Below are 26,225 nucleotides of genomic sequence, written 5' to 3' on the forward strand. Positions count from 1 at the left end.
TATAGTCATTCAATAAATTCAGGTATATAAAATATATTGTGTATATTTTTAAAATAATTTTTTATTTATTTTATTAATATTAAACGCATTGTACATTCCCCAAATAAAATATACCACCATAGAAAAAATAATAAAGCCAACAATTTAGTGTAAGATTCGTTTATAGTTAAATTGAATTAGAATCTAATATCAATCTAATAATATCAATCTGTGAAATTAGAAAAGCAGGGAATATCCTAAAGCTCTTCATGAGCTTTGGCTTCCTCTACCACCTTGGCGCTCAAAGTCTTAATCTGTTTTCGTGACGGAACGCTAAGGTAGACTTTGCCGTCATCGTAGTCGACCACCTTCATGTCGCCTTCGGTGCCCTGTGTGTCCATATAGGATAGGCGAGTGGACAGGAAGCGTTTGTGGTACTTCTCCCTAAAGCTGCTAATTGGCTCGCGGTTATTCGCCTCGGCAAGCTTCTCGTAGCCCTTCATCAGCTTGTAGAGCTTACGCTTAAGTAAATGCATGATCTTATCAACTATTGGTAAGTAGAAGAATTTATAAATATGATGCAGAAGCAAATAGTAAATATACTCAACCATCTTCCTCGTAAAGCGGTGGGTTGACCGCAAACATGTCGAATAGCTCAAACTTGAGGAACGGCAATTTCAAATATGAGTTGGGATACGCTCGTCGAATCATAAAAGGGCTGTGATCAATGTGCCGCAATATCTCCACGAGATTCCAAAGACTAACGCTGCAAATCAAAACAATTTTCCATTTTATCTTAATTATCAACTCTGATATTTTCAGAATCCGCCTTACCGTAGCATTACATAAGCATTCGCACGATTTCTTATATGGTCTACACTAGTTTGCTGGAAAGCCTTGTCCGAAGTCAATGTGGCTTTCAGTGAACGAATGTATTCCAAGCGACTATAGACAGTTGATGTTTCAAAATAAATTCAATAGCTCATATATCATATACCCACTTTACTTCCTCCTCGGACAGATTGTTCAACAGTACGCCTTCTAGTACGCCCGAATATTTTAGTTTGTTACGGAGCATTTCCCGACTCATTAGATCAAACTGAATCTTTTGAGTCAGATTCTTATTGTTTTCCATCTGAGTCTTCGCGCTGCAGAAATACGTTTCTAAAATTGCCTAATCAAATGGTTTTTCTACAAACGAACCGTAAATAAATCTCTTTGGCTTGCGAGCAAAGTGTTGTGAACTTTAATTCCTTGATGATTTTCTCAATTCTCTGCAGTTCCTTCCTAAGTTCCACCATGCTTTTCGTTTCGCGCAAATAGCGATCCTTTCTCGAGTCTCCAACTATATCCTGCAAGTCCTTGGTCGGAACGAAAACCCGCGGCTTCCTCAAATCGGCAAGCAGCTTCACCTTAGCCGCATAGTCCACTCGCGACTTTTCCTCCAGTCGTCGAAACTCCTTGTTGAGCACTTTAAAGTTGCTTATGGCAGGCAGGCCCAAATAAATGATGTACTTGATCATATGCGTCTGCTCAGCGATGTCATCATCGAGGGAACTCAAGATGGGCTCATAGAATATCTCGTCCTGCAGCAGGACTTGCACCATTTTCTTATATGTTGTGTTGATCGTTTTGATCGCCCTGAACCTCACAGTCGAGTTTTCGATTTTCTTCAGCAACATGCGAGACACGAGTTCCTCTTCCAATACAAACTCATTCTCATATTTGATGCGGTTTTCCACAATAGAACGCTCTATCTATTTAAGAACTTGCATCAATATTTCCCAATGATTCAGGGTTAGCCACTTACCAGTAAGTCATTCAGCTTCTGCTTCAGCTGCTCCAAGCGAGCCTGCAGACGATCTCGCTCCTTGCGCATGACAAATGTGCTCTGATTGATGTTGTCCGCGACCAGGTGAATGGGCATTCTCTGATAGAGACGCTGCAGGCTGCTGTGATTGTTCAGCATGTTGCGTATCTCGTGGGCATTGTTGCCGACCGATATCTTCTGCAGCTTGAGGCGCCCATTCATGCATTCCTCCTTCAAGCGCTCGCTCGTCTGATGCAGACGACTCACAAGGGTCTCCTTCTCATGTTTGTTGTAGATGAGCCGAGAAGCTGGAACATGGAATATATTTGATTTATTTGATTCAGTTAATCAGCTCTGGATATGTATATAATGTATTTTATATTCGCTTACTCAGCAGACTATTGATGAATGTATATTGCTCGGTGATCGAGCTGGGCGTCCAATTCTCATCAAATATTAGATGCTGGGCTGCGTGCGAGTAGCTTAAGAGTCCGTGCACGTTGGGGTCTCGAGGACGCACCGGCTTCACCACAGTCCGCTTCTTGTCGCGCAACTGGCGCTTTGATGGTGGTCTGTTCCGCTTATAGCAAGGCATTTTGGAGTGGTATGTATTTTATATGATTGGTAGATATGTATTTACTTATGTATGTATTTATTCATATGAATATATGTGTTTTTTTGGAGTTTGCTGTTGTTGTTGTTGTTATGTGCGTCGCGATTGTATTTGAATGATTTGTTTTCGTGTAGTCGAAAGCTGGCATAAGTTTGAAAGCAAATTCTCAGCCAAGCAAGGACTGTAGCCTCATCGATGTTACTATTATGGCAGAAAGAGGTGTGGCTCTCCCCATAATGTACACTTCATATTGTTAATCAGGATGAGCCGATTTAGCTATGTTGGATTATCTGTCCGTTCACCTGTTTGGCTTGCTCCCCTCGTTAACTATAAAAGATATAGACTTGAGTGTTTAAATGAATAGTATAATGTATTGTATATAGAGTATATAAATCTTCGACAAATGGTCCTGTTACTTTATCGAATATAGAGCATAACTGGAATATATTAAGATCCACAGATTCTAGACTTACTCTGTAGGTTTAATATACGTACCCGAGCAATAAAATCCGAGTATACGGGGAATATTATTAATATAACAAAAAACATTTTACTTTCGATTGTTTGGTTTATATTTATCTAAATTGATTAGTCAACAATTAAATATGCCATCAATCTAATATTTTGTAAAAAAATATAATAGTTATAGGTCTTAGTTGTAGCTGTGTCTGATATCCTCCTCTACAAGCATGGCGCTCATCACCTTAGCCTGTGTCCGTGACAGACGTCGACGTTGTCCTCATCAAGATATATATACATCTTAGTCGTATCTTTCTCTGATTTCCTCCAAGATCTTTGAACTCTTCGCCTTAATCTGTTTACGTGTGAGTATTGTGGGGTCCACTTTATCATCTTCAAAACTTATCCTGGGCTCAATTAGTTGACTGCTTTGCCGGTCGGCACTGAGTCTCATGCGATCCATGTAACGTCTGTGATACTCATCAACAAACTTCTTGGTGTTCAGGTCGCGCAGTGGAACATTTTGGTAGGCCTGCACCAGCTTGTAGAGCTTGCGCTTGACCAGATGCATGATTTTCTCAACTGAGCATTGAATATTAAACGAGAACATAAATATGTGGTTAAAAAATTTATACCAGCTCTACTCAACTGTCTTCCTTGAAAATCGGTGGCGCCTTCGCCAGCATTGTGTACAGCTCGAATTTGAGTAGAGGCAATCGCAAGTACGAAGTTCTATACCGCCGACGAGTGGAATAGGGGCTGCGATCGATGGATCGCAGGATCTCGGCAAGATTCCAAAGGCACAAACTGCGGATACAATAGAAATTCATGAGCAAGAGCAATGGGAGCTATCTGGAAATAGTCGACTCTACCGCATCATAATGAAAGCTTTCGCACGATTCTGGATGTATTCCAACGTGTCCTTCTGAATCTCCTTTTCTTTTTGCAATTCGTTTCTCAGTGTTTCAATGTATGTGAGTCGTCTGTCGGGCAAATCAAAATGTAAAAATATGTTTCAAAAATCAGGAAATACATACTTTATTTCCTCCTCGTTCAGATTGTGGACTAATACATCCCGCAGCATATTCGCAGAAACTTGTTTCTCCTCCATTACATCGCGACGCAAATGCTCGCAAACGATATGACGGCTCACCTGATGGTTTTTCTTTATCTGACTCTTGGCGCTGAAACAGACACAGTTTTATTAGTGGTACAAAGCCCAACGTTTTTGTATACTAACCGTGGATAAATCTCGTTTGCCTGTGCGCAAAGTGTATTGTATTTTAGCTCGTTGATCTCTTTCTCAATGGCCACCGATTCGTTCTTAAGCTCCGTCATACTTCTCGTCTCACGCATGTAGCGTTCGCGTTCCGGGATATTAATAGATTGCCGCATGTCCTTGGCCGGGAGGGGCACAAATGTCCGTCTCCTCCGCAATTCGGCAACAAATTTGATCTTGGCTTGGAAATCGGCATGCGATCTCTCCTCCAACCGTCGAAACTGTCGCTTGAGCTGCTTAAATCTGTCTATGGCAGGCAAGCCCAGGTCAATAATAAACTTAATCATCCTAGTCTGGTCCACAATGTCATCATCGAGTGAATTTAAAATGGGCTCATAATATATCTCATCCTGCACTAGGATGCGCACCATTTTCTTGTATGTGGTATTTATCGTTTTTATCGCCCTGACCTTCACAGTTGAGCAATCGAGTTTTTTCTGTAAAATTCGCGCTTTTATTTCCTCCTCCAAAACAAACTCATTCTCATATTTGATGCGGTTTTCGAGTCTGGAACGGTCTATCTATTTGGAATTGTCAAATTAGTTTTTGCCCACTACAGGGAGAGAGAATTTAGACTGTCCTATATACAAACCTGCAACTGATACAATTTACGCTTCAACTGCTCTAGGCGAGATTGTAGACGATCCCGCTCCTTGCGCAATGCGAACGTGCTCTGATCGATATTGTCGGCCACCTGGTCTATGGGCATCTTATGGAAGAGGCGCTGCATAGCCGTGTGATTGCTCAGCATGTTGCGTATCTCATGGGCGCTGTCGCCGCCCGATATCTTTTGCAGTTTCAAGCGCCCATCGTGGCATTCTTCTCTCAGTTCCGCTGCTTTCGCCCGAATGCGCTTTTGGCTGGCCTCCTTCTCGAACTTATTGTAGATGCTGCGAACGACTGGGGCATAGTTTGTGCGTTGAGTCACTCGATAGAGCTGCTTAGAATTACTTACCCAGCAGGCTGTTCAAATGGGTGTATTGCTCGACTAGCGAAGTGGGCGTCCAGGTGTCGTCAATGACTAGGTGCTGGGTGACATTCGCAGTGCCGAGGAGTCCATGCGTATTGGGATCTCGAGGACGCGCTAGCCTCAGTGGTTGAAGAATACCCTTGTGCCTCCTTTGACGGGCCAATAGATTCTTACTTCGTACACCGCACGGCATTTTGAATGTATTTTATATTTTTAAATATTTTAATATATATGTAAATATAATTTTATATATATATGTAAATATTTTGCGTTTTAGAGTTTGTTGTTGTTGTTATGTGCGTCGCGATTGTAATGAATATTTTTTCAAGTAGTCGAGCATAGGCATTCGATTTTAATTTCATCATTTTGAAAGCAACTGCACAGCCACCGCTTTCTCTAGAAAATAGTCCTTATAGAGAAACAAAGCTAATAGCCTGAAATTTCCCTCTTTGTGCAATAAAATAAAACCAGAGATCAGTGGACGTTTAATATATTTGTAGAAATTTAAAAAACTAGAAAATTTATTGATATGAATCCAAAACCAAAGGCTACGATTCGTCCCGCCTGGTAGCCTCCTCCACAAGTCTGGCGCTCTGCGCCTTGATCTGTTTGCGATTCGGTATGGAGGCCAGGGTCCTGTCCTCCAACAGATCATCGATCTTTGGCCCGTCCTGCTGGTCATCATCAAACACTCTGACCGGGTCAACGGTATCCAAATAAATGCGATGATAACGCTCTCGACTTTGGGGAATGGCCGCTGCCATGGCGGGAGTGAATGACTGCATTAGTTTGAATACCTTACGCTTAAGGTAATGCATAATTGAATCAACTGCGTGGAGAAGGGGAAATGTGATTAGATTTCTCTGCTTTAAGTGCTCAAGGGGTTATTTGCAAACCGTCTTCTTCAAAAAGTTCGGGGGGGTAGGCTCTTATTTCAAAAAGCTCGAATTTCAAAAGTGGAAGTTTCAAGGATTCATTCGGGTATTGTCTTTTGTACAGTTTAGGATTGCGATCTACATGACGAAGGATCTCCCACAGATTCCAAACGGTCCATCTGGTAACGACCGAGAGAGAGAGAGAGAGGAAGATTATACAGAAAAGAGATGCTCATATAATGTAAGCATACCGCATTAGCACATAGGCATCGGCCCGATTCTGTATGTGAGCGATACTTTGCTCCTCAAACTCATTGTCGCTCTTCATCATTAGCTGTAGCTCTCTAATGCGCTCCAGACGACTGTCGGGCAGGTAAATGGGCTATATAAATACACATATGAAAGTCAAGTGTTATCGGAGCTGCATACTTAATTTCTTCCTCGGATAGATTGTTTAGTAGTACATCCGAGAGCAGAGTGGAGCATTTCAATTTTTGCTCAAGCATCAGTTTGGCCTGCATCTTTTTTTCGATTTCCCGTTTTAGTTTTTCATTGTTTTCCATTTGAGTCTTAATGCTAAAAAGTCAATAATTCTTGTATCTATTAGATAACCTACTTGGGCTCTAAAAGCACTCACCGTGGATAAATCTCCTTAGCTTGCGAACACAAAACGGTCAATCGAAGATTTTTGATTGTATTTTCAATCGTCTGCAGCTCAGCTTTGAGAATCGCCATGCTCTCGGTGAGGCGAAGATAACGCTTGGGATTATTGGTCTGTATCTCTCTGACTACGACCTGGGGTGGTCCAATAACAATTGGCTTTTTCAGCGAGTTCAATATCTGAATCTTGGCAAGTTGATTCTTGCGAGCCTTCTCCGACAATTGCAAGAGCTCGCGATTCAGGACTTTGAACTTGGCGATGGCCGGCATGCCCAGATAGAGTATGTGCTTGATGAAGTTCACCTGGTCCTCCATATCGTCATCGAGGGAGCGCAGAATCGGCTCATAGAAAATCTCATCCTGCAGCAGGACCTGCCGCATTTTCTTATATGTCGTATTTATGGTGCGTATGGCATTCAAGCGCACCTTCGAGTTTTCTATCTTCTTGAGGAGCACACGCGACTGCAGCTCCTCCTGCAGGATATACTCATTCTCGTACTTAATCATATTTACCGCCCTGGACCTCTCCATCTGTTGTGTGTTCGGTTACAGAATATGAATTGCGATAATCCACCCGATAGTTCAGCAATATATTACCAATAAAACTCGATATTTATGCTTCAGCTGCTGCAGTCGAGCGTCCAGACGATCGCGCTCCTTGCGCATAACGAAGGTCCGTTGATTGATGTTGTCGGCGACCAGATAGATGGGCATCCTCTGGTACAGCCGCTGCATATCCCGGTGCATAATCAGAAAGTTCCGGATCTGGTGCGCATTGTTGCCGACCGTGATTTTCTGCAGCTTGAGGCGCCCATCTGCGCATTCAGTTTTCACGCGCTTGTTCTCCACCAGGAGCAGGGCGCGATGGGTCCTTGTCTCGTGCTGTTTGTAGATAACGCGCCGCTCTAGACACTCACTCAAGATCAGACCACAAAATCTTTGCAAATGGCAGGATGGATGATGGGTCACTTACTCAGCAGCTCGGCCATGTTGCCATAGAGATCGGTAATACAGCTGGGCGTCCATTTCTCGTCCACAATGAGATGCTGGGCTGCAATGGACATGCCAAAGAGTCCATGGTAGCGCATGGCGCGAGGACGAACCGGCTTGGGCGCCATCGGATCCCTATCATTGGTGGTATCCCGCCGAGAGCGGAACTCAAGGCTCTTCTCCTGCTTGAAACATGGCATCTTGACCGTGTATTGTCTATGTTATGTATGTCTATGTATAAATTATGTATTTGAGTTTAAGAGTTTAGAGATCTGTTAGTGTTATGTGGACGTGTTGAGTCGTATAGTTGTATTGAATATTTTTGTTGTAAATAGGTCCCTAATGTTGTGCATGACATAGATGGATTACTAGATCGCTGGAATTATTCAATCCTTCACATCGACAATAAAAAAATATTTTTACAAGAAGAAAACACGCCAAGAGTTTATTTTACACATTTATTTTGCACTAACATTTTTTATTTATTTTTTTTTGTTTTTTTTTTTTTTTTTTTTTTTTTAATTATTTCTTTAAACATAAATTCTTATACAAGTCATAAAATGTTTCAATAGAATTTTCTCTTAGCTTGTACTTGAGTATGTTGTTGTATTACTTATATAGTCTGCATAAAATAATTTCTTCTATATTTTCGTGAAAATATTTGGTGTACATATATTGTTTTGCTTTCGCTGGGCAAGAAATTAACTAATAGAAACACATTTAACAATTTGTTCTGTTTTAAAGTAAACTGTATATTGTTTATATTTATTATGTGCACGATCAACTCTATTGCACTTCTTACATTTATCTACAAGTTCTGTATGCTTGTATATCTCTCAATGATAAGCTAATATTCTTTAATTTCCGCTTGTTTTTATTTTATTTTATTTTTTTTTTAGTGTAAATATTCAATTTTCATTTCCAGTTTCCTTTCATGCCAAAGTTTTGTGATTTTTTTGGTTTGGAAACATCAACAAGTGGTCGCTCTCATTTGGAAATTCTCAGGTGTAGATAGAGTTGGATACGCACTTGATTAGTTTAGGTAGTACTTGAATGTATTTCTCCTTCGCAGGCCTAGATAAAGGTTTTGTTCTGGGTTAAGGTTTAGCTCAAACAGCAGCGTACAAATATTGTCATAAAACTCTTTTTTTTTTTTTCATTTCATCTTTTCTTTTTGTTTGTCATTTATAGTAATATTTAGTGTATAATTTATAATTTACATTGATTTGTTAGATCTTTACTTGTAGCTATAGATTTCATGAAAATTCCATGTATGATTGTTGCTTCTAAATATTATTGCATTGCTGTGTGTGTGTGTATGTGAGTGTGTCTGTGTGAGAGAGTATTTTGTGTTGCCTACTCTACGACGCTTGGCGATTTCTCGCGATTTACAAGAAACTAACGCCTACTTGTAGGCACAGCGCAAAATTAGTCAGAGATACTTTAGGTACATGATTTCGATTTCAGATCTCTTAAATTAAATACTAAAGAGCACAATTCGAAAAGGAAACTCAGTGTGGCAGTTGGCTCTTAAAAGTTTGCATTCGTGTTGCAGAAGCGCTAAGTGAGAAACATAGAAAAAAACAAATTCAACTGCAACAGAAGAGTATTAACAATAAGTAATAATAAAAAGAAATCGTTTATCTCGTGTATTATATATGCGAAGATTTATTTAAACACAGTTCCAGCGTATTGCCGCCCCTTAGCTTATTTAAACAATTTATAAATGACCTATATATACATATATATATATATATATATATGTATATATTGTATATGTATATATATATTATTTTATATATTGGATTGGATTTGATTTGTTTAATTTTTGGGTTTGTTTATCAAACAATTTCATAAATGACTAATACAACGCATGCCTTAGAACATTATGCATATACACATAAATATATATATATATATAAATATAAATATATATAAGTTGGTTTCCACTCACTTTAAATATACAATTATAATAGTGCAACTCAGCGCAAATTGAAATAATACCTAAAAATATACAAATTGAATTTGGGACCAAATTGAAACTAGCTTGGAATGCTTTTACAAATACGAATAACTGTTCTTTTCCACATTTTCCATACTGCCATTTTCGCGTTTTTTAACAATAAACAAAAACTAAACGTCTGAAAAAATCGACTAAAGATAACAATAGGAAACTAATAGATTTATAAACGGTTTAAAATATTGCAAATTGTTTAAGAGGCTCAAATACGCTCTCATCTAAGCATAATTGTAACATAGTTTATAGCTTTATGGCGTCTACAAGGATTTCAATAATTTCCGATAGTGTACAATAAATTTCAGTATTTAACAGATTCCATTTGACGTGTGTTTCGTTTTTAGCTTTAGCTTTAGGTTTAGTGATTGGCGTAGGACACAACTACAGGTTCTTGCTTACACTTAATATGTAGGATTTACACATATGTATGTAGGTATATTTCACATAGGCTACTATGTTTTTTGTTTTTTTTACGTTTCGTTTTTATATTTGCTTTCGGTTTCACTTTAGCTAATTATGGAAATTCTTGCATACAAGTTATATAAATTGTTGTATACATATAAATAGTCAAACTCATTTTACGTTTTATAGTAATAATATAAATATATATGTATATGTATATATATGTATATATGTATATAGCAATTTGTGTATGTGTGTATGTATGCTTGTTCAACATTATAATAGAATTCTTAGCGTTTTCATTTCGTTTGTAGCATAGTGTAAACATTTATAATTTCTTACTTTTGTGTTCAATTTGAATTTTCTTTAATCTTTTTATAATATCTGCAAATATATATTCATATATTATGTATTCTCTGTGTGTGTGTGTGTGTGTGTATTTGTAATGTTGTCTATGAGGTTATAGCGCTTAATGTGTGCATGTGTGTGTTTGTGTGTGTCTCCTTATGTGTTTGTGTGTGTGGGTGTGTTGAGGTGGCGCCTTATAACGCCCCAAATGGATCGAGTGGTACATTTTTATTGCCTCCATTCTGCGTCGCCTGCGTGGGTTGCATGATCCCTGTCGCTGCTGGCACCGTCGCATTACTGTGCGCCACGCCCATCATCGTCGGCTGCCCCCCAGTCAAAGGGGCTGCTTGTGGCAGCATACTCGGCTGCTGCCCCATCACCGGCATGCCCTACAATCATTAAAATAACTCATTAGAACACGCTCGATTCAGATTTTATCATTTGATCAAACTTCCAAATCATGCAAGGAATTGGAGGATTACTTGAACGACTAAGGATTAGACATAAGTTGCGGAAGTTATTGGATAGAAAGAGTTGTTGGTTAACAAGTATTTGGCTATTTGAGATTGGCCGCCGTGAGCTACATACATATATAGTATATATATTTAGAAATATATATATACATATGTGATTTTTCCAAACTTGGGGTTAGTTAGTGAACTCTACATAGGACATACAACGAAAATAAAAACTCAGTTCAGAAAACATCTCTCTACAAAACAAATTATAATAATAATGTCAAAATTCAAAATTTTAAAACCCCATCAAACTTATAGGAATATGAATTTTCAAACAGAAAAATCAAAATTTTCTCGAGTAATATGTCAAGAGAGACCTATTATATATATAGAGAGAAAGAGAGAGTGAGAAAGTGAGAGAGACGGGGTTGCGATAGTGGATACCATAACCATAGAAATAGAGCACGGGGCAACAGTTCGGAAGGCTCTGTGCGTAGGGCAATAGTCAGAGTAGGTAGATTTGATAGTGAGAGTGAAGTCTTAACTTAAGATAGGCAAAAATCAAAATGAATAACTAAAAAACTAAACAAAAATAAAAATAAAGTAGATAAGTTGAAACATAATCAAAAGTAAAAGTCGTAAATAGCCACAATATATATATTTATAATTCGTTTAATGAAAGTAAACTAAAGGCAACTGAAAATTATATTAAGTATAAACATTTATTTTATATTTGATTATGTTTTATTCAAAATTGTTTCTGTATGGTTTTTTGATTGTATTATTGTATAATTGTTGTTTACGTTTCGGTTCGTTTGCATCATTCTTACCTGCATATAATTTGGCATAACAGGATAACTAGCATGTATATACGGATGATTGATTGTGATTGGCGCAGGACTTACGGTCATGCCATGTGCCTATGTATGCATACATATAAATATATATAATATATGCATATATACATCAATATTCACACATATTCATATATAGATATACACATGTATATATTGTGTGTGTTTATATTTCAGTACATATATAACACAAGCATACAGTCAGCATTAACACAGGAGCATCGTGAATTACATATTTATTTTAGGTGTTGAAATTTTGATATATTATTTATTTGTTTTTTTTTTTTTTTTTTATTATTATTATTATTTATCATAAATTATTGTTATTATTATTTGGATATATTTCGATATTGCGGTATGCGTTGGATAGTTGAAATATATAAAGCAACATAAAATAAAGAAAAGAAAGTGATAGTTTATATATATGTATGTGTATATATATATATATATAAGTTAACATTAAGACAGAAATAAATAAAAATAAAAATCAAATCAAAATGGAATAAATACAGTTAGGTGTGTATGTACGAGTACAAGTGAATAATTGGCCTGCTTATGTAGGTTAGCTATTTCAAGTAGCTGCTCGATACCTACACTGACGAGGTGTGCCACAATAGTTTGCCCTAGTGCTAAGTGTATTTGTTGCTGTTGTTGTAGTTGTCGTTGTGTGATGCAGTGTTTTACATGAGAGGACCTTAACCAATATATCACATAGTATAATCGAAATGAATCAAATAAACGTTCAACTTGCAACAACTTGGTTTGTGCTTTTATAGCTCTATGCCAATTCAAGAGATATATGTATGTAAAAAATATATATATTATATTGTAAAAATGGCCACAACATCTAGATTATATTTTTGGGTTAAATCAAATCACAGATCAAGACATTATAAATAAATAAACCAAGTAGCTGTTGTTGTTAGGCAAAGTGCGGTTCTTAAAATGAAAAATATTTGCAAAAGAAGAAAAATGTACAAAACTGAAAAATAGAAGAAACAAAATCATAATCATAAGACAAATTGTATGTTACATGGATAGTGAGCCTAGCGTGTTGTGTGACACAATCTTTAGGATACCATCATCTTTATTGTTCCCTCAAGCATTCTTGGTCTTTTGCTCTAAGAGCACAAAAGGTCTATCTATAACGTTATAAATGTATATATATGTATGTATATGATACATATATGTGTACATATAACTCTTATAGCTCTGATATTATCTCATGTCTTTGTTGTTGTATTTAATTGAGTTTCGATTGAGTTGAGTTTTGATTGAGTTGAGTTTCGGTTGAGTTGAGTTGAATTGAGTTGAGTTGAGTTGAGTTGAGAGAAAGAAAGAGTAGAGAGTTAGCTGTGGTCATAACTCACCATTGGACGATAGCCAGCACCAGTTGTAGCCGCCATTGGTTGAGGTGTCCAATTAGCACCTGGTTTCGCTGTATTTTTAGGTGAATTCCATTGCACGGGTCTATGAGATACATATGGGGTAAGAGAGTAATGATATATAGAGAGACACGAAATCAATGAAACTTTTTTTTTTTTTTTTTTTTTTTTGGTTTTGAATTTCGATTACGTTTCTAAAAATATTTACTCGAATTAGTTGGAAAACTAAAATGGGGAAACTGGTTATGTACACAAATGGAACATGAAATGATGGGATATGAGGGTAATTAATATGGGACGAGACTTGAGAGCACTTCCAGGGTCAAGCATTGAGGTTACCAAAAATAATGCGCACTTTGAGACAAATCAGATGTCCATAAGTATAGAAGAAGAGAAGTTCTTTCTTACAATTCTTCGGAGGGGTATTTATAATAAGAAAATATTACAAATTTTTATGGATGTGAAAGCTCTGATACATATACTATATACTTAATATTTTATTAATATATAAATAAATTTGGATCATGCTTGACCTTCGACTGGAAATTCTCAAAAGTGAGTGTGTTACGAGGCGGAGTAGGATTGCGTTTTTAAGTCTTAACAAGAAAACTCAAAAACTGGCATGGATGCTTTTCGTTTGATGAGACATTTTGAAGGTGATTGGCTGATGTATTTCTCATATTCCTCCCACACACGCACACATGGATTATCTACACACGCACACATACACATACGCACATTTACTTGTCGATTTTACTCACTTTGCACTCGCTGTTTTATTTATATTTAAATTATCAACTAGGGACATTAGTGAACTATCCAGGTCGCCCGTTATTATCTTGCCAGTGCCAGCTGGTTGTTGTTGCTGTTGTTGTTGGTGTTGTTGCTGCTGCTGTTGTTGTTGCTGTATGAGTAACTGCTGCTGTTGTGTATTCATTTGTTGTTGCTGTTGCAATGTTAGGGCCGGACTGCTGGCATTGAAGCCCTGGTAAGCGGCACCTGCGGCGACAACATTCATTTGATTGCTGTTGGCTGTGGCCGGTTTCAGAACATCGCCCAAAGCATCAAAGCCTTTTTATATATGACATACAATAGTTGTTGTTGTTGTTGTACGAGATATAGCCAGCACACCGTTATAGGCAGACATTTACACAGACATACACAGATGTTGTTGTTTTGTTTGTTGTTGTTTTTATGATACAAATGGAAGCCCACAACAATTGTTTAATGAGATATTCGTTTGTTTCGATTTGCAAGTTTTCGCCCGGTTTTAAAATGATTTCGTTTTCGTTTTAGGAGACATATAATTATATATACATATATTATATATGTTTATATATATGTATGTATAAATTGAATTTTGTTCAAGGATTTGTGCCACCAACATTAACGTATTGTAAACATGAGACAATGTGTGTTAATGTGTCGTATTTGTATTTTTGTATTTTTTTTTATGTTACGTACATAAGAACATAAAAAAGAGAAAAAGAGAAAAAATACATTGACAAAATAAACATTGTGAATAAAGATTTCGTTTGTTCTTTTTCTATATAATGTTCTATGTGCATTTTTTGCGCTATTCTATTTGATAATTATAATAACAGACAGGTTTTGTATGATAATTTGGCATTAGTTAGTTAGTATATAATTAGTTAAGCGGTTTATCAAGCATGTATCAATTGAGGTGCATATATTATATGTTAATTTACTATGAATTATTTAACTAGAAGCGAATATCTTTGCAAATTTAAATGATTAAGAATTGAAATAGAAACAGAGAGGAAAGAGGAATAACGTTAGCAAGAGACCCGTAAGACTTGGACTAGCTAAAGACAGCTCAAAGACATTAAGAGACCCAAAACTAAATTTATTTATTTAATTACTATTTAATTAAAGTGTTCGTCCGTCTTATTTTCTAAATCCGACATACACATTATGAAACACATTTCAGGACACACTCACGCAATTTGTACGAGTAAAAACATAAATAAAACTAAGATTGACAACAAACTTGTTTCGAGAACCAAAGATTTACGTACATGAATAGCGGTTGGATTTTTAAGCATTTTCAGGAGTCTGGCACGAATACACTGCAAATAGCAAGCAGGATTTTTGTCTGATCGAATGAAATGAATATCCTTACAAAGCATACCAAGTACTTGGCCGTCGAACAAACGAAGAGCAACAGTATGAAGTTATTAACTTCGAAATACTTGAAATTCTATAGCACATCAAATAAATGTAATCGAAGTACCACCATATAATTACTTTAAAGTCTAACAAGTCTGCAAACTTTTACTCAAAAATTCCTAATCAAAACTATTATTTATTTACATTTTTCATTCCTTTTTTTTTTTTTTTTTTCTTTGTTTTCAGTTTTTATGACTTATTTGCATTACTCATGAGTACTTGGAAATGCATTTGCGAAAGACTCTATTGAGTAGAGAGACAGACTTTAGACGACTGTGTGTGTGTGGGTGTGTGTGTGTGTGTGTACGCAGCACTACAAGCACAACAAAGATGAGGCCAGTGTGGGACAATTGAAGCTTTGTACAAACACAAAGCGCGCAACGTAAAAATTCGGTTCTGTGTTTCATTTGGCTCGCAATTGTTCACCTGTGGGGAATGGAGACATCGTGGAAGTTGTTAATAAGGCCAGCTCTTGCTGTTGTTGTTGTTGCTGCTGCTGTTGCAGCCGCTGCTGTTGTTGTTGTTGTTGCATATAAAATAATGCGGCCTGCTGTTGCTGTTGTTGTAGTTGCTGTTGCTGTTGTTGTGGCTGATACTGTGGCTCCCCAAGCTGGCCATAGACAACGGCATCATCGAAAAAGGGATTTGGCAACGGGGCTGACGACGCGGCTTTTATCATTCGACACAAGTAAACATATTCGCAAGGATATTTCGTTGGGGATAGCCATAAGAAAAATTAATTAAATTATAAGCGTAGGTAAAACTAAATCTTCAAAATTAACAAAAATTATGCACACAAAATTCCAAAATTATCAAAGTTTGAAAACAAAAACACTGTGTAGAATTGAGTTTCACGCATACAGCAAAAGGTTTCAGGTGTTTACGAAACTGAAACTAAACTAGATGTGATGGATGGACTGTAGTCTAGCCTTCTCTTGGTTTTCTTTGGAGCGGGTGTACTCTTGGCATTATCAAAACACGTAAACTTTAGAGAGTATTAGTTATATTATTAGTAGAACATGCTAAACATACCAGTAATTAATACGAGTAGAGAAAAATAAAACATTTAAATATGCTAAGAGTTAAGAGTTACGAGAACCGCACCACAAAAAAGCAATACTTTAACTAATCTTTAGCCCCCCTCATGTTAGAACTTTGGATTACTTTAAATCGCTTTACGTATAAGTAATTATAAATGAATTGATTAATATTAAGTTGCATTGCAATTGTAAATGTATTAATGAGAGAAATTAACCGGCTTTAGTTGCTTCTTTGGGAGCACTTACCTGTTGGTTCCGTATTACCGAAAACGGACGTAAAATTACTATCGGAAACGAATGCATTTGTAGCAGCAGCGGAGGAAACTGTAGAGCCATTGAAACCTATTATATGGTTTTTTTATGGGAGGTTTTTTTTTTTTTTTTCATAGTTGTGTGTGTATGATTTATCGAATATTTATCGAGTCATGTTGTTGTTGTTGTTGTAGTTGTTGGTTGTTTGTTTTAGGGTAGTGGAGAAAAAAACCAGTGATGAAAATGAAGAGCAACAATACATTAGACGAAGAAATTCAAAAATGAGTAAATAATAACTTACAAAATTATATCAAGTACATAATATACAAAATAAACATAATTGAAAGTTTATGTTATTTATGATAGGAAAAATATGTGCATCAAAAGTTTGTGCTTGAGGACGGCCATATATATATAGAGAGAGAGCGAGAAAAGATAGAGAAAGAGGGAGAGAGAGAAAGAGTAAGAGCAAGAGCTGGGACGGAGTGCGCGCCTTTTAAGTGTCTGGATCTGACACAGCTACAGAGACAACATGGGTAATACATATACATATATAGATATATATAGACTTATATCGTAAAAAGAAAAACTTTAAGGCAACACCTAAGCGTCAACGTTTAAATTAACTAACTAAAGTCAACTGAAAATCTTAATCAATTAAATAATAAGAAAATTATAGCATGCTACCGTTATTATGCATCCATAAATTATTGGCATTGAGTGCAGCACCTGTTGCTCCGGTGGTGGCAGCTGCCACACTGTTGCCACTGGCCTCGAACATGTCGGCAAACGGATTGCCCAGCTGCAGCAAATCGTCGGACGCCTTTGTGGCAAGCGCCTGTGAAGCGCCAGATGCTGCTGCAGCAGCAGCGGGCTGTGCCGACGCGGCACCAAACAGATCAACTATCGGCTGACCAGCCTGGGCGGCTGGCGGTGACGATAGGAATGGATTTGTTAGTGCAGCGCTAGCACCACCAGCACCGCTGCTAGTGGGCGACGATACCTTGGACTGATGAACAAGGGAGAACAAGTCAGTTAATTCATCATCAATTTATATGCAATCAAATCAAAACAAATATATTTACTCACTTTGTACTGATTCATGGCGGCCTCCTCCTCAGCCAGCACCTGGGCCTTCAGCTGCTCATCGATGCCATTGGAGGTATCAAATTTACTAGATGCTGCCGCAGTGCCAAATGCCGAGCTAGTTGAAGAGAGTGCAGAGACAGCGGATTTAACATTTGTGCGTTGATAGCTGCGCCAACAAATCAAATGCAACAAATCATAGAAAAGAAACAGAAAATGGAAAACATAAACCAACTTAGCAAACAAATTAAATGTTAAAATAATTAAAGTAAAATATCAAAAAGTATACGATGAACTTTCAATAATACAATAATTAATAAACTAATATCATAAGCTTCAAATCTAATAACTAATTAACTGTCTACCGCAACACACCTCGACGATTGTGTGGGCGTATTGGCCGCAGAGACCTTGCGACCCTCCAGCGTGGCCAAATGCTGCTCCAAGGCATCTAGCAAAGAGCTGGGCGCCTTTGTCAAATCGGGGATATCGCCCTTATCAATGCCAACATTCTGCAAAAGACAACAACCAATGCAGTTAAACAATCCGTACAATTTATAGGTAATTCATTGCGCGCACCTCGGCCACTTTTAGGAATTCCCCCACACGATCCATGCGAACCAAAAACTTTTTGTACAAGTCTAGAGCATCGCGTGCATGCTTCTTGTTCATGTCAAAGTATTTCTCCAGTAAATTGATAATGCCATCATTATAGCAGGCAAACAGACGAATTAAGTCACGGAACAGCAGCATGAAGCTCATATTGATGACGCCTACGGAAAGAGTACATATAAATATATACATTGAAGCAAAGATATCGTGGCATGCATATACCGTTAGTCAAATCATTGGATTGACAGTCGAACTCCAGAAGTGCATCCAATTGAGCCTGCAACACTGGCAGCGTCTTCAAAAGTTTCTCCGCATTCATATTACGCAAGGAGCCCTCCTCTTTCCTAAAATATTGAATATTGATTAATACGAATCATAAACCATATATTATAAGTGCTCAACTTACCCACGCTTCACTTTGCAAAAATCGAAAGCCATGGCGCGATACGAGAGCGACTTCTCATTCAAATATTTGGCATAGCGTCTTATGAAGGGCGACATATCATAGCCTATGGTATGTGATAATAATAATAGGGTATTATTCTTCAGTTAATTTGTTGCTAATATAAGACACATTTAGTATACGTCTGTCGAACAGTCAATTTTGAACGCCAAATATAACAATTAGGTTATAGGTTTAGTTAAATACAGTTAGTCAAAAATTTGTCTTGCTTTTGTATATGTATTATATGGTTTCTTGAGCTTTAGTTTAGAGCCATGACCTCAATCGTTAGTGTACAGTTTGCGTGTTTTGCTGTTGCTGGATAACCCCGTAGCCATTATGAAAACGTTACTTCTTCAAGAAATACTCACCCATTCTGCCACCTGGAACGCCCATGCCACCATCTGTAGTATAGGTTCATAATTCGCATTGCATATATTATTTATATATTTTTCATATATATATTTTTATATATTAAGAATGATGTTTTATATATGAATTTTTGATTTTACATGTATATGTGTGTGAGTGTGTTTGTATGTGAGTAAGCAGCGCGTTTTAGTTGATAGTCGAGGCACAGTATTATTATTGTTATTATTTCAATGTTATCATTAGAACGAATTACACAAATGAATAGGCCAAACGCGATTCGCAGCATTCAAGTGTGAGTGAGAGCATAAAGAGAAGAGCAGAGGGAGAAGCATGTAATATTATATTTGTATAACAAAGTTAAATAGTTAAATGTTCTGTTGTATGCTGTGTTTGTGGAGAGCATGAGCAGATGTTAGAAAGCATCAAGTGTTTCGCATTGTTTCATTATTTTCATCTTCTTCAAAGACTTTTGAGGGTCTTTGAGTGCCTGCAAATTTATTCGTGTTTATACCTTGCACAGTTCCTTTGTCCAGAAAGGAGCTGAGATTAAATGTTGAGTTGCTCGAGGCGAGATATTGCATGAAACGCTGAAAAGAAGACAGATAAGACAGCTGAGTTAGTAAACAGGAATTCGTGCCAGGAATCTATGAATAATGCACCCAAATATTTAGTCTATTAAAGTTAACCTTACATTAAAGCAATATCTGATAACATATATCATTTCATTGCCAGCTGAAGTCGCATTCGCTTTCAGCGCCCAGAAAACAACAGCTGGGAGGAGTTGCAATTAAACTACAGAAAGTGCGATTGGGCACAAAGGAAACTTGGCGAATGTGTCGCCAAAAGAGGAAATAGGAAGAACAAACAAATAAAAGTAAAAGATAACACAAGCCGCAAAGAGCACGCAGAGCAAAGCAAGGCAAATCAAGCAGCAACAGAAATAAAAGAGAATAAATCAAATCAAATACAAGCAAAGCGACAATGAACGTGACCTTTTCGTAGTGCTAAAAGGAGGGCAAACAAAAGTGAAAAGAATAAAAGTAAAAGCAATATGAAAGCATTTAAATTAAATTTAAATTGAATAATATAGAATATACAGAGGTGGTCAAAAGTATTTACACAACGAACATTTTTCTACATGCTCTGCTTAACGAGCTTTTTTTTGTTGTTTTCGTTCGCCGTTTTTGAAAAAAAGCTTTTGTGACATAAAGCCTATTCTATGTAGAAGCAATCGGCTGAAGAAATTGCTAAAATAGCGGTACATGCTAATAAATAGAGCGAAAAGAAAAATTACTTAGAGGTTGTCAAAAGTATTTACACACATTTTTTTGCGTCTTTAGTATTTACACAAAACTTAAACAATGTTTATTGCTATTGTTTAATGTTATTTCTTTTGGATTTTTGTTTTATATAACTAAGGGCTTATTTATTTAAGTTTGTGTTTAGTTATTTCTGCTTTTACTTCAATTACAGCCCGATGCCTTGCTGGAATTGATGCCACTAAGGATAGGGCAAAGTCAATTGTTAATTTCGACCAAATTTCGGTAATTTCCTTGATGATATCGTCCAGTTTCGGTCCTTGTTGAATAATCTGTTTGATTTCATCATTACCCAAACATTTTCATTTGATAAGGCCCGGACTTTGCGAAAACCAGGGCAGAATGGCTTAGCTTAAGTCCCTCAAAAGCTTTGTGGGTATTGATCCTTTATGGCAAGGAGCATTATTTTGCTGCAGCAGCCAGTCAATAACTAGAAATAGTCTGTTCCCTATGTAAATCATGGTGATTTAATATTGGCAGATATCCTGATTGATTTAGAGTGCCTCCTATTGGCACCAAAGTAAAGCGTTTTGCTTTAGAGTACATTGAAAAGCCTTTAGATCTTTTGCACAACGTTTTGAGGACAGATGAAGCTGAATTTCAGTTTCACGGGTCATTTGGAAACATCTTCCTGCATTAGTGCCGAAAAAAAAAAAGAAAATGCAGTGAAGCCTCTTATCTGATTTGGAGGTGGGAAGTAATGTCTTGCCAATAGGAGGCACTCTAAATCAATCAGGATATCTGCCAATATTAAATCACCATGATTTACATAGGGAACAGACTATTTCTAGTTATTGACTGGCTGCTGCAGCAAAATAATGCTCCTTGCCATAAAGGATCAATACCCACAAAGCTTTTGAGGGACTTAAGCTAAGCCATTCTGCCCTGGTTTTCGCAAAGTCCGGGCCTTATCAAATGAAAATGTTTGGGTAATGATGAAATCAAACAGATTATTCAACAAGGACCGAAACTGGACGATATCATCAAGGAAATTACCGAAATTTGGTCGAAATTAACAATTGACTTTGCCCGATCCTTAGTGGCATCAATTCCAGCAAGGCATCGGGCTGTAATTGAAGTAAAAGCAGAAATAACTAAACACAAACTTAAATAAATAAGCCCTTAGTTATATAAAACAAAAATCCAAAAGAAATAACATTAAACAATAGCAATAAACATTGTTTAAGTTTTGTGTAAATACTAAAGACGCAAAAAAAATGTGTGTAAATACTTTTGACAACCTCTAAGTAATTGTTCTTTTCGCTCTATTTATTAGCATGTATCGTTATTTTAGCAATTTCTTCAGCCGATCGCTTCTACATAGAATAGGCTTTATGCCACAAAAGCTTTTTTTCAAAAACGGCGAACGAAAACAACAAAAAAAAGCTCTTTAGGCAGAGCATGTAGAAAAATGTTCGTTGTGTAAATACTTTTGACCACCTCTGTATATTACGAAATTGTTATTATATACAAATTCTATTAAATTAAAGCATATATGATACATAAATTGAATTTAAATTCAAAAATATAGAATATATATTATGTAAATATATATCAATTAAATTACGTGTACTTTTATTCTCTTCACTTGTATATATTCTCATAAACATATGTATGTATACATGGTACGCCCCCTGAATAGCTATGTTGACAGCGGATCATTTAGAGAGCCAGTACAAACCTCATTGCCGTACGCCATCAAATGATGCGTGGTTATCAGCGATTTATAGACGACCACCCAGTTGGCATTCTGCGAGCGCTCGATAAGTAAATTGGCCAAATGGGGTATCGAGACATTCGGTTCGTTAGTGCAGTGCACCAGATCTGCAAAGAGAATTGGGAAATGAAATGAAATACAAATGGACAGCTTGCATGTTATTTCAAATTACTGCAGAAAGAGCAGGGTACAATAAATACCCTAATAAAATATATATACAATGCTACTAAATACCAAATATCTTGGGTGTTCGTTCAACTCAGTTTTTACTGTGTGGTGTTATCATCTGATTGAAGCCGACTTCTGTGGCCTATCCATTGTTCGTTGCAATGCTCTTATCACGCTCAACTTCTGCACAGACGACATTTTATGCCGCCTCCAAAGTCCCGCCATGCATTCAAATTGCGATAAGCTTTGTCTCTGCAGCAAACGACGCACAATTTAAATGGCATTATATACATAAAATATATACATATATATATATTGTGGATATTATATAAGTATCATCAGACTGTTTTTCCCCCCACAGCTTGTTATCGGCATTTAAAGAGGGGCGTATATTTACAGACATATGGGCAGATGATTTAAATGCACTCGTTGATTGCTTACACACACAGACACACACACACATATACACATATTCACAGGCACACATACACATACCCAGCCATACAAACATTTAAATCATTTGATTCAATTCAATGATTGATATTCGTATATGTATATATATATAAATTGAAATAAATATATATATATGGAAATTTGTTTGATATTCTTTAAATTAACGCTCAACTGAATTATTGATCGTATTTCCAAAGTTTTAATAAAAACTAGCTTATGGCAAAGATTTTGATTTGGGAACATCATTTCATGGTTAAAGATCAAAAAGTTTTCAGCTCGAACTAAACTTTTCGCAAGTTTTAATGAAACTAAATTAAGTTGAATATATGTATTAGGCTAGCTTGCATCTATATTTAATATAAATTTTATTAAAATATACACATACTTCATTATCTTGAGCGTAAAGTCATTCGGCACATAAAATTAGGTATACAGCTCTTTATATGCATGCTCAAACAGATCTATATATAGCTGTAGCTCTTCACTTCGTTCGCTTATACGTTATACCTGCCTCTGCACACTGGCTACAGGGTATTCGCCCTTGAAACCTATTGACCCAAATTAAAATTTACTTTACTGAACTAGAGCAGGCTTAAAGAAGGAATAAATATAATATTCACATTTGTTTTCTGTTTGATTATTTTCAGTTCCAAGTTCCGCATATTTTTGGAGGCTTTACATCACCTGTATTTCTGAGATTTTAGTGATAATTGAACTTGTATTTAAATTTAGGTACTTGTTTGGGCAGCTTCAGCTGCAGAACTCCAGAGCTGAGTTTCCTCGAATTCCCAACTGGTTTCATTCACAGTTTAATTTTTCGTTATTAGCAACGAAAACAAAAAGAGTTGAAAGGGTAAATGAGAGAAGTCAATCGTATTTTTTACATTCTACCTGCTCTGAGCAAAATGTAATCGGAGAACAGGTTTTATTTTTTCTTATTCTTTCTCTCTTAATTTCTAAGTTGTAGCTGATGTGTGTCTTTTAATGAGTTTTTTATTTTACTTCTTGATTGGCTTTGGTTTCATTTTCAAACTTTTAATTTAGCTTGCGTGAAGGTACAGGTTGTTTTAGACTCTGTTCGACTTTTTTGTTTATATGAATAGCATTCTGATCAGAAATAAAGCTCACCTACTGAAATCTCTTTTGGAATAAACTACCCAATTAACATATTTTTATGGGCAATAATTTAAATACCGTATGTAAACCAAAACGGTATTTTGCATTTGTGTAGTTTAAAAATTAAAAAAAAAAAAAAAAAAAAAAAACGATTTAAGTATTTACATTTATATTATATTTAAATTATTTTATTACTTTTCATTTACATTACATTTTTCTATTTCATTTTTATTTTATTCCTAGTTTAATTTAAATTCAAATAATATATTTTAATGAGCAGCATACTAGATTCTGATTGGAAACGATTCCTCTTTGAATCAGTTTGGCCAATTGGAGCTGAAGCATTACGCGGGCAATGCTTGACCGCAAGCTCCAGCTTGATTTATTTTTGTTTACCTACATAATTATAATAACAAGCACACACACAGGCATACAAATACCAGCACAATCATTACTAGCCAAAGCTTTACATATGTACATATGTATTTTTTACTTATGTATGCTCATTATGTGACAACTCCACATAATTTCCAAGAAGAGTACACAAAAGATGTAATAAAAATGTATGTAATCATGTACATACACGAGCATAAATACATATGCATTTGTGTATATATTTGCCAACGGTACTAAGCATTACCAAAAATTTCTCATGACTCATTTCGCGCTTATTGGACAACAACAAAGTTGCAAACGTGCCAAAGAAACGGCAAACTTAAATAAGAAGCAGGTCAAAGAAGCACATATACATACAACCACACGCATACACATATGAAAAAGCAGTGGAGGCAAAAAAGTCAACCAGAATCCAATAAGACAACACAAAAGATCACTTTGTTTAGCCAATCAGAAATGCAACGTAAAACATAGACGAAACTTAGATTTTCTTGCAGTCGCTTTAGTTGTAGTTGTAGTTTTTGTTGTTGTTGCACACAGATTATGAATAAATTTAAAAGGCAATGACACCGGTGAAACGGCACATACTCCAACAACAGCAACATATAATATCTAATGCTGTTACACACACACATACACACACAAAAGCTCATTGTAAATCATACACACGTGCAGCCGTGAGAAAGTGACGTAACATTAGAAAGAGAGGCCTAGAGCATTGAGAGCGAATGACGAAGCATTCAAAAGGAAAGACCACAATCAGCAGCTGAGGCGAGGCAGCAGGTGCATTGCAAAAAAAAAAAAACTTTTTAGAGAGTGGGCGTGAATTTGCGGGGAAGCGGTTTATTTTAGTGAGTAAGAACACAAGCTATGCACAACATGATAAAAGTTTACAGTAATTGCCATAACGAAACACCCAAGATAAAATATTGAAAAAGTCTCCCAAGACACACACATACATACAAATGTAACGTTACAAGTCACCCAAAAAAAGACAAAAAATCTGCCTTCTACTAGGAGAGAAGAGAGCAAATGTCTCTTTGTGTAATTGAATGAATGGCAAAATGTTGACAAGGCGACAGTTTTTTTTTTTTTTTTTTTTTTGTCACTTTGTGTGTGTTGACCGTTATTTTTCCCTTTTGATTTCGGTCAAAAAACTATGTGATTTTTTCTAGTCTTTTTTGTATTCTTTTTGAATTACACTTACAATCTAAATGCTTCTTCTTCGGCCCGATGCATTCCTCAGTTGTGGCCTTGCACACTGATTTGGCGAGTCCTTGGCCCGCAAGGCTGTGACGAGCAGCCAGCAGCCTGTCGTTGATTGTTTGCCCAGCCATAGTCATGATGAAGCTGTTTTTGTTGTTGTTGGTTTCACTTAATTAACACTAGTTATATATCCAATCTAATTTGATTATGTGCACCAAAGAATGGACCAAACAGCACACACATACACATACACTGTGAGACAGGCCAGTACACGCACACGAACACACACACGCACACTCAGAGGCAGGGAGACGTATTGATATTGATTAGTTGTTGTGGCAAATGCTTAACGAAAAATAAAACACGACTAGCTGGCGCACCACAAACTTTTCATTCGATTTTTTTACTGCACTAATTAATTTTTACACCGCGTTTAATGCGCTCTTTAGCCGGTGCGTAACGCTGTAACGCGATCTTTAATTCTCTATTTTTTTCTTCTTTTTTTGCCACAAATCGATAATGGCGACCAGTACTTTTGCAGCCGATTAGAATAGTGAGCACTGTTATATCGATGATGGCTCGTGAGTAAGTGTAAGTTATATCGATATACCTTTTATTACTACACTTGTTTGATAATATTTCACTTGCGGTATTCCTTAGTTTACCACTTCAAATTTCTTAGTCATACATGCCAAGGCTGGCAATTTGCACTTATTGCTTTTAAAATATAAATATAAATCTACTGACCTATGACCCT

The 26,225-nt window shown here is 36.6% G+C and overlaps 4 protein-coding genes across 24 annotated transcripts; all 4 read right to left on the minus strand.

The window, feature by feature from the left end:
• Positions 1 to 143: 143 nt before the first annotated feature.
• On the minus strand, positions 144 to 2,523 carry LOC26527613. The gene is made up of 7 exons (XM_015166514.3): positions 2,180 to 2,523; positions 1,790 to 2,097; positions 1,183 to 1,736; positions 981 to 1,127; positions 814 to 924; positions 588 to 745; positions 144 to 526 (listed from the first exon to the last, which is right to left on the minus strand). The coding sequence occupies exons 1-7, from the start codon at positions 2,382 to 2,384 to the stop codon at positions 237 to 239; spliced, it is 1,773 nt and encodes a 590-aa protein (XP_015022000.1). The 5' UTR covers positions 2,385 to 2,523; the 3' UTR covers positions 144 to 236.
• Positions 2,524 to 3,001: 478 nt separating this feature from the next.
• On the minus strand, positions 3,002 to 5,357 carry LOC26527546. Of its 2 annotated transcripts, none has more exons than XM_015166512.3 (7): positions 5,096 to 5,357; positions 4,733 to 5,040; positions 4,102 to 4,661; positions 3,899 to 4,045; positions 3,734 to 3,844; positions 3,511 to 3,668; positions 3,002 to 3,443 (listed from the first exon to the last, which is right to left on the minus strand). In XM_015166512.3, the coding sequence occupies exons 1-7, from the start codon at positions 5,301 to 5,303 to the stop codon at positions 3,163 to 3,165; spliced, it is 1,773 nt and encodes a 590-aa protein (XP_015021998.1). In that variant the 5' UTR covers positions 5,304 to 5,357; the 3' UTR covers positions 3,002 to 3,162. The 2 variants fall into 2 exon arrangements, with proteins under 2 accessions (XP_015021998.1, XP_015021999.1); XM_015166513.3 differs by having other exon boundaries at positions 4,733 to 5,030; positions 5,096 to 5,185.
• Positions 5,358 to 5,584: 227 nt separating this feature from the next.
• Positions 5,585 to 7,975, minus strand: LOC6572571. 3 transcript variants are annotated; one of them, XM_001998642.4, is made up of 7 exons: positions 7,619 to 7,972; positions 7,243 to 7,550; positions 6,623 to 7,176; positions 6,415 to 6,561; positions 6,237 to 6,347; positions 6,007 to 6,164; positions 5,585 to 5,939 (listed from the first exon to the last, which is right to left on the minus strand). In XM_001998642.4, exons 1-7 carry the CDS (start codon positions 7,833 to 7,835, stop codon positions 5,659 to 5,661), a joined length of 1,776 nt encoding a protein of 591 aa, XP_001998678.2. In that variant the 5' UTR covers positions 7,836 to 7,972; the 3' UTR covers positions 5,585 to 5,658. The 3 variants fall into 3 exon arrangements, 2 of the variants coding, with proteins under 2 accessions (XP_001998678.2, XP_015021997.1); XM_015166511.3 differs by having other exon boundaries at positions 7,243 to 7,561; positions 7,619 to 7,764; XR_006356783.1 differs by lacking the exon at positions 5,585 to 5,939 and having other exon boundaries at positions 6,072 to 6,164; positions 6,237 to 6,367; positions 7,619 to 7,975.
• A 532-nt stretch (positions 7,976 to 8,507) lies between these two features.
• LOC6572570 (phosphatidylinositol-binding clathrin assembly protein LAP) lies at positions 8,508 to 26,030 on the minus strand. Of its 18 annotated transcripts, none has more exons than XM_015166510.3 (16): positions 25,470 to 26,029; positions 22,094 to 22,236; positions 19,605 to 19,680; positions 19,093 to 19,125; positions 18,686 to 18,788; positions 18,502 to 18,623; positions 18,247 to 18,440; positions 18,043 to 18,179; positions 17,671 to 17,785; positions 17,311 to 17,590; positions 16,576 to 16,671; positions 15,716 to 15,958; positions 13,861 to 14,170; positions 13,085 to 13,184; positions 11,691 to 11,780; positions 8,508 to 10,791 (listed from the first exon to the last, which is right to left on the minus strand). In XM_015166510.3, the coding sequence occupies exons 1-16, from the start codon at positions 25,603 to 25,605 to the stop codon at positions 10,597 to 10,599; spliced, it is 2,373 nt and encodes a 790-aa protein (XP_015021996.1). In that variant the 5' UTR covers positions 25,606 to 26,029; the 3' UTR covers positions 8,508 to 10,596. The 18 variants fall into 18 exon arrangements, with proteins under 18 accessions (XP_015021996.1, XP_015021991.1, XP_015021993.1 ...); XM_015166505.3 differs by having other exon boundaries at positions 17,269 to 17,590; XM_015166507.3 differs by having other exon boundaries at positions 17,671 to 17,836.
• Between the last annotated feature and the right edge of the window lie 195 nt (positions 26,031 to 26,225).

The sequence above is a fragment of the Drosophila mojavensis genome, unplaced genomic scaffold (assembly GCF_018153725.1).
Source record: "Drosophila mojavensis isolate 15081-1352.22 unplaced genomic scaffold, ASM1815372v1 contig_19, whole genome shotgun sequence".
Classification (NCBI taxonomy): Eukaryota; Metazoa; Arthropoda; class Insecta; order Diptera; family Drosophilidae; genus Drosophila; species Drosophila mojavensis.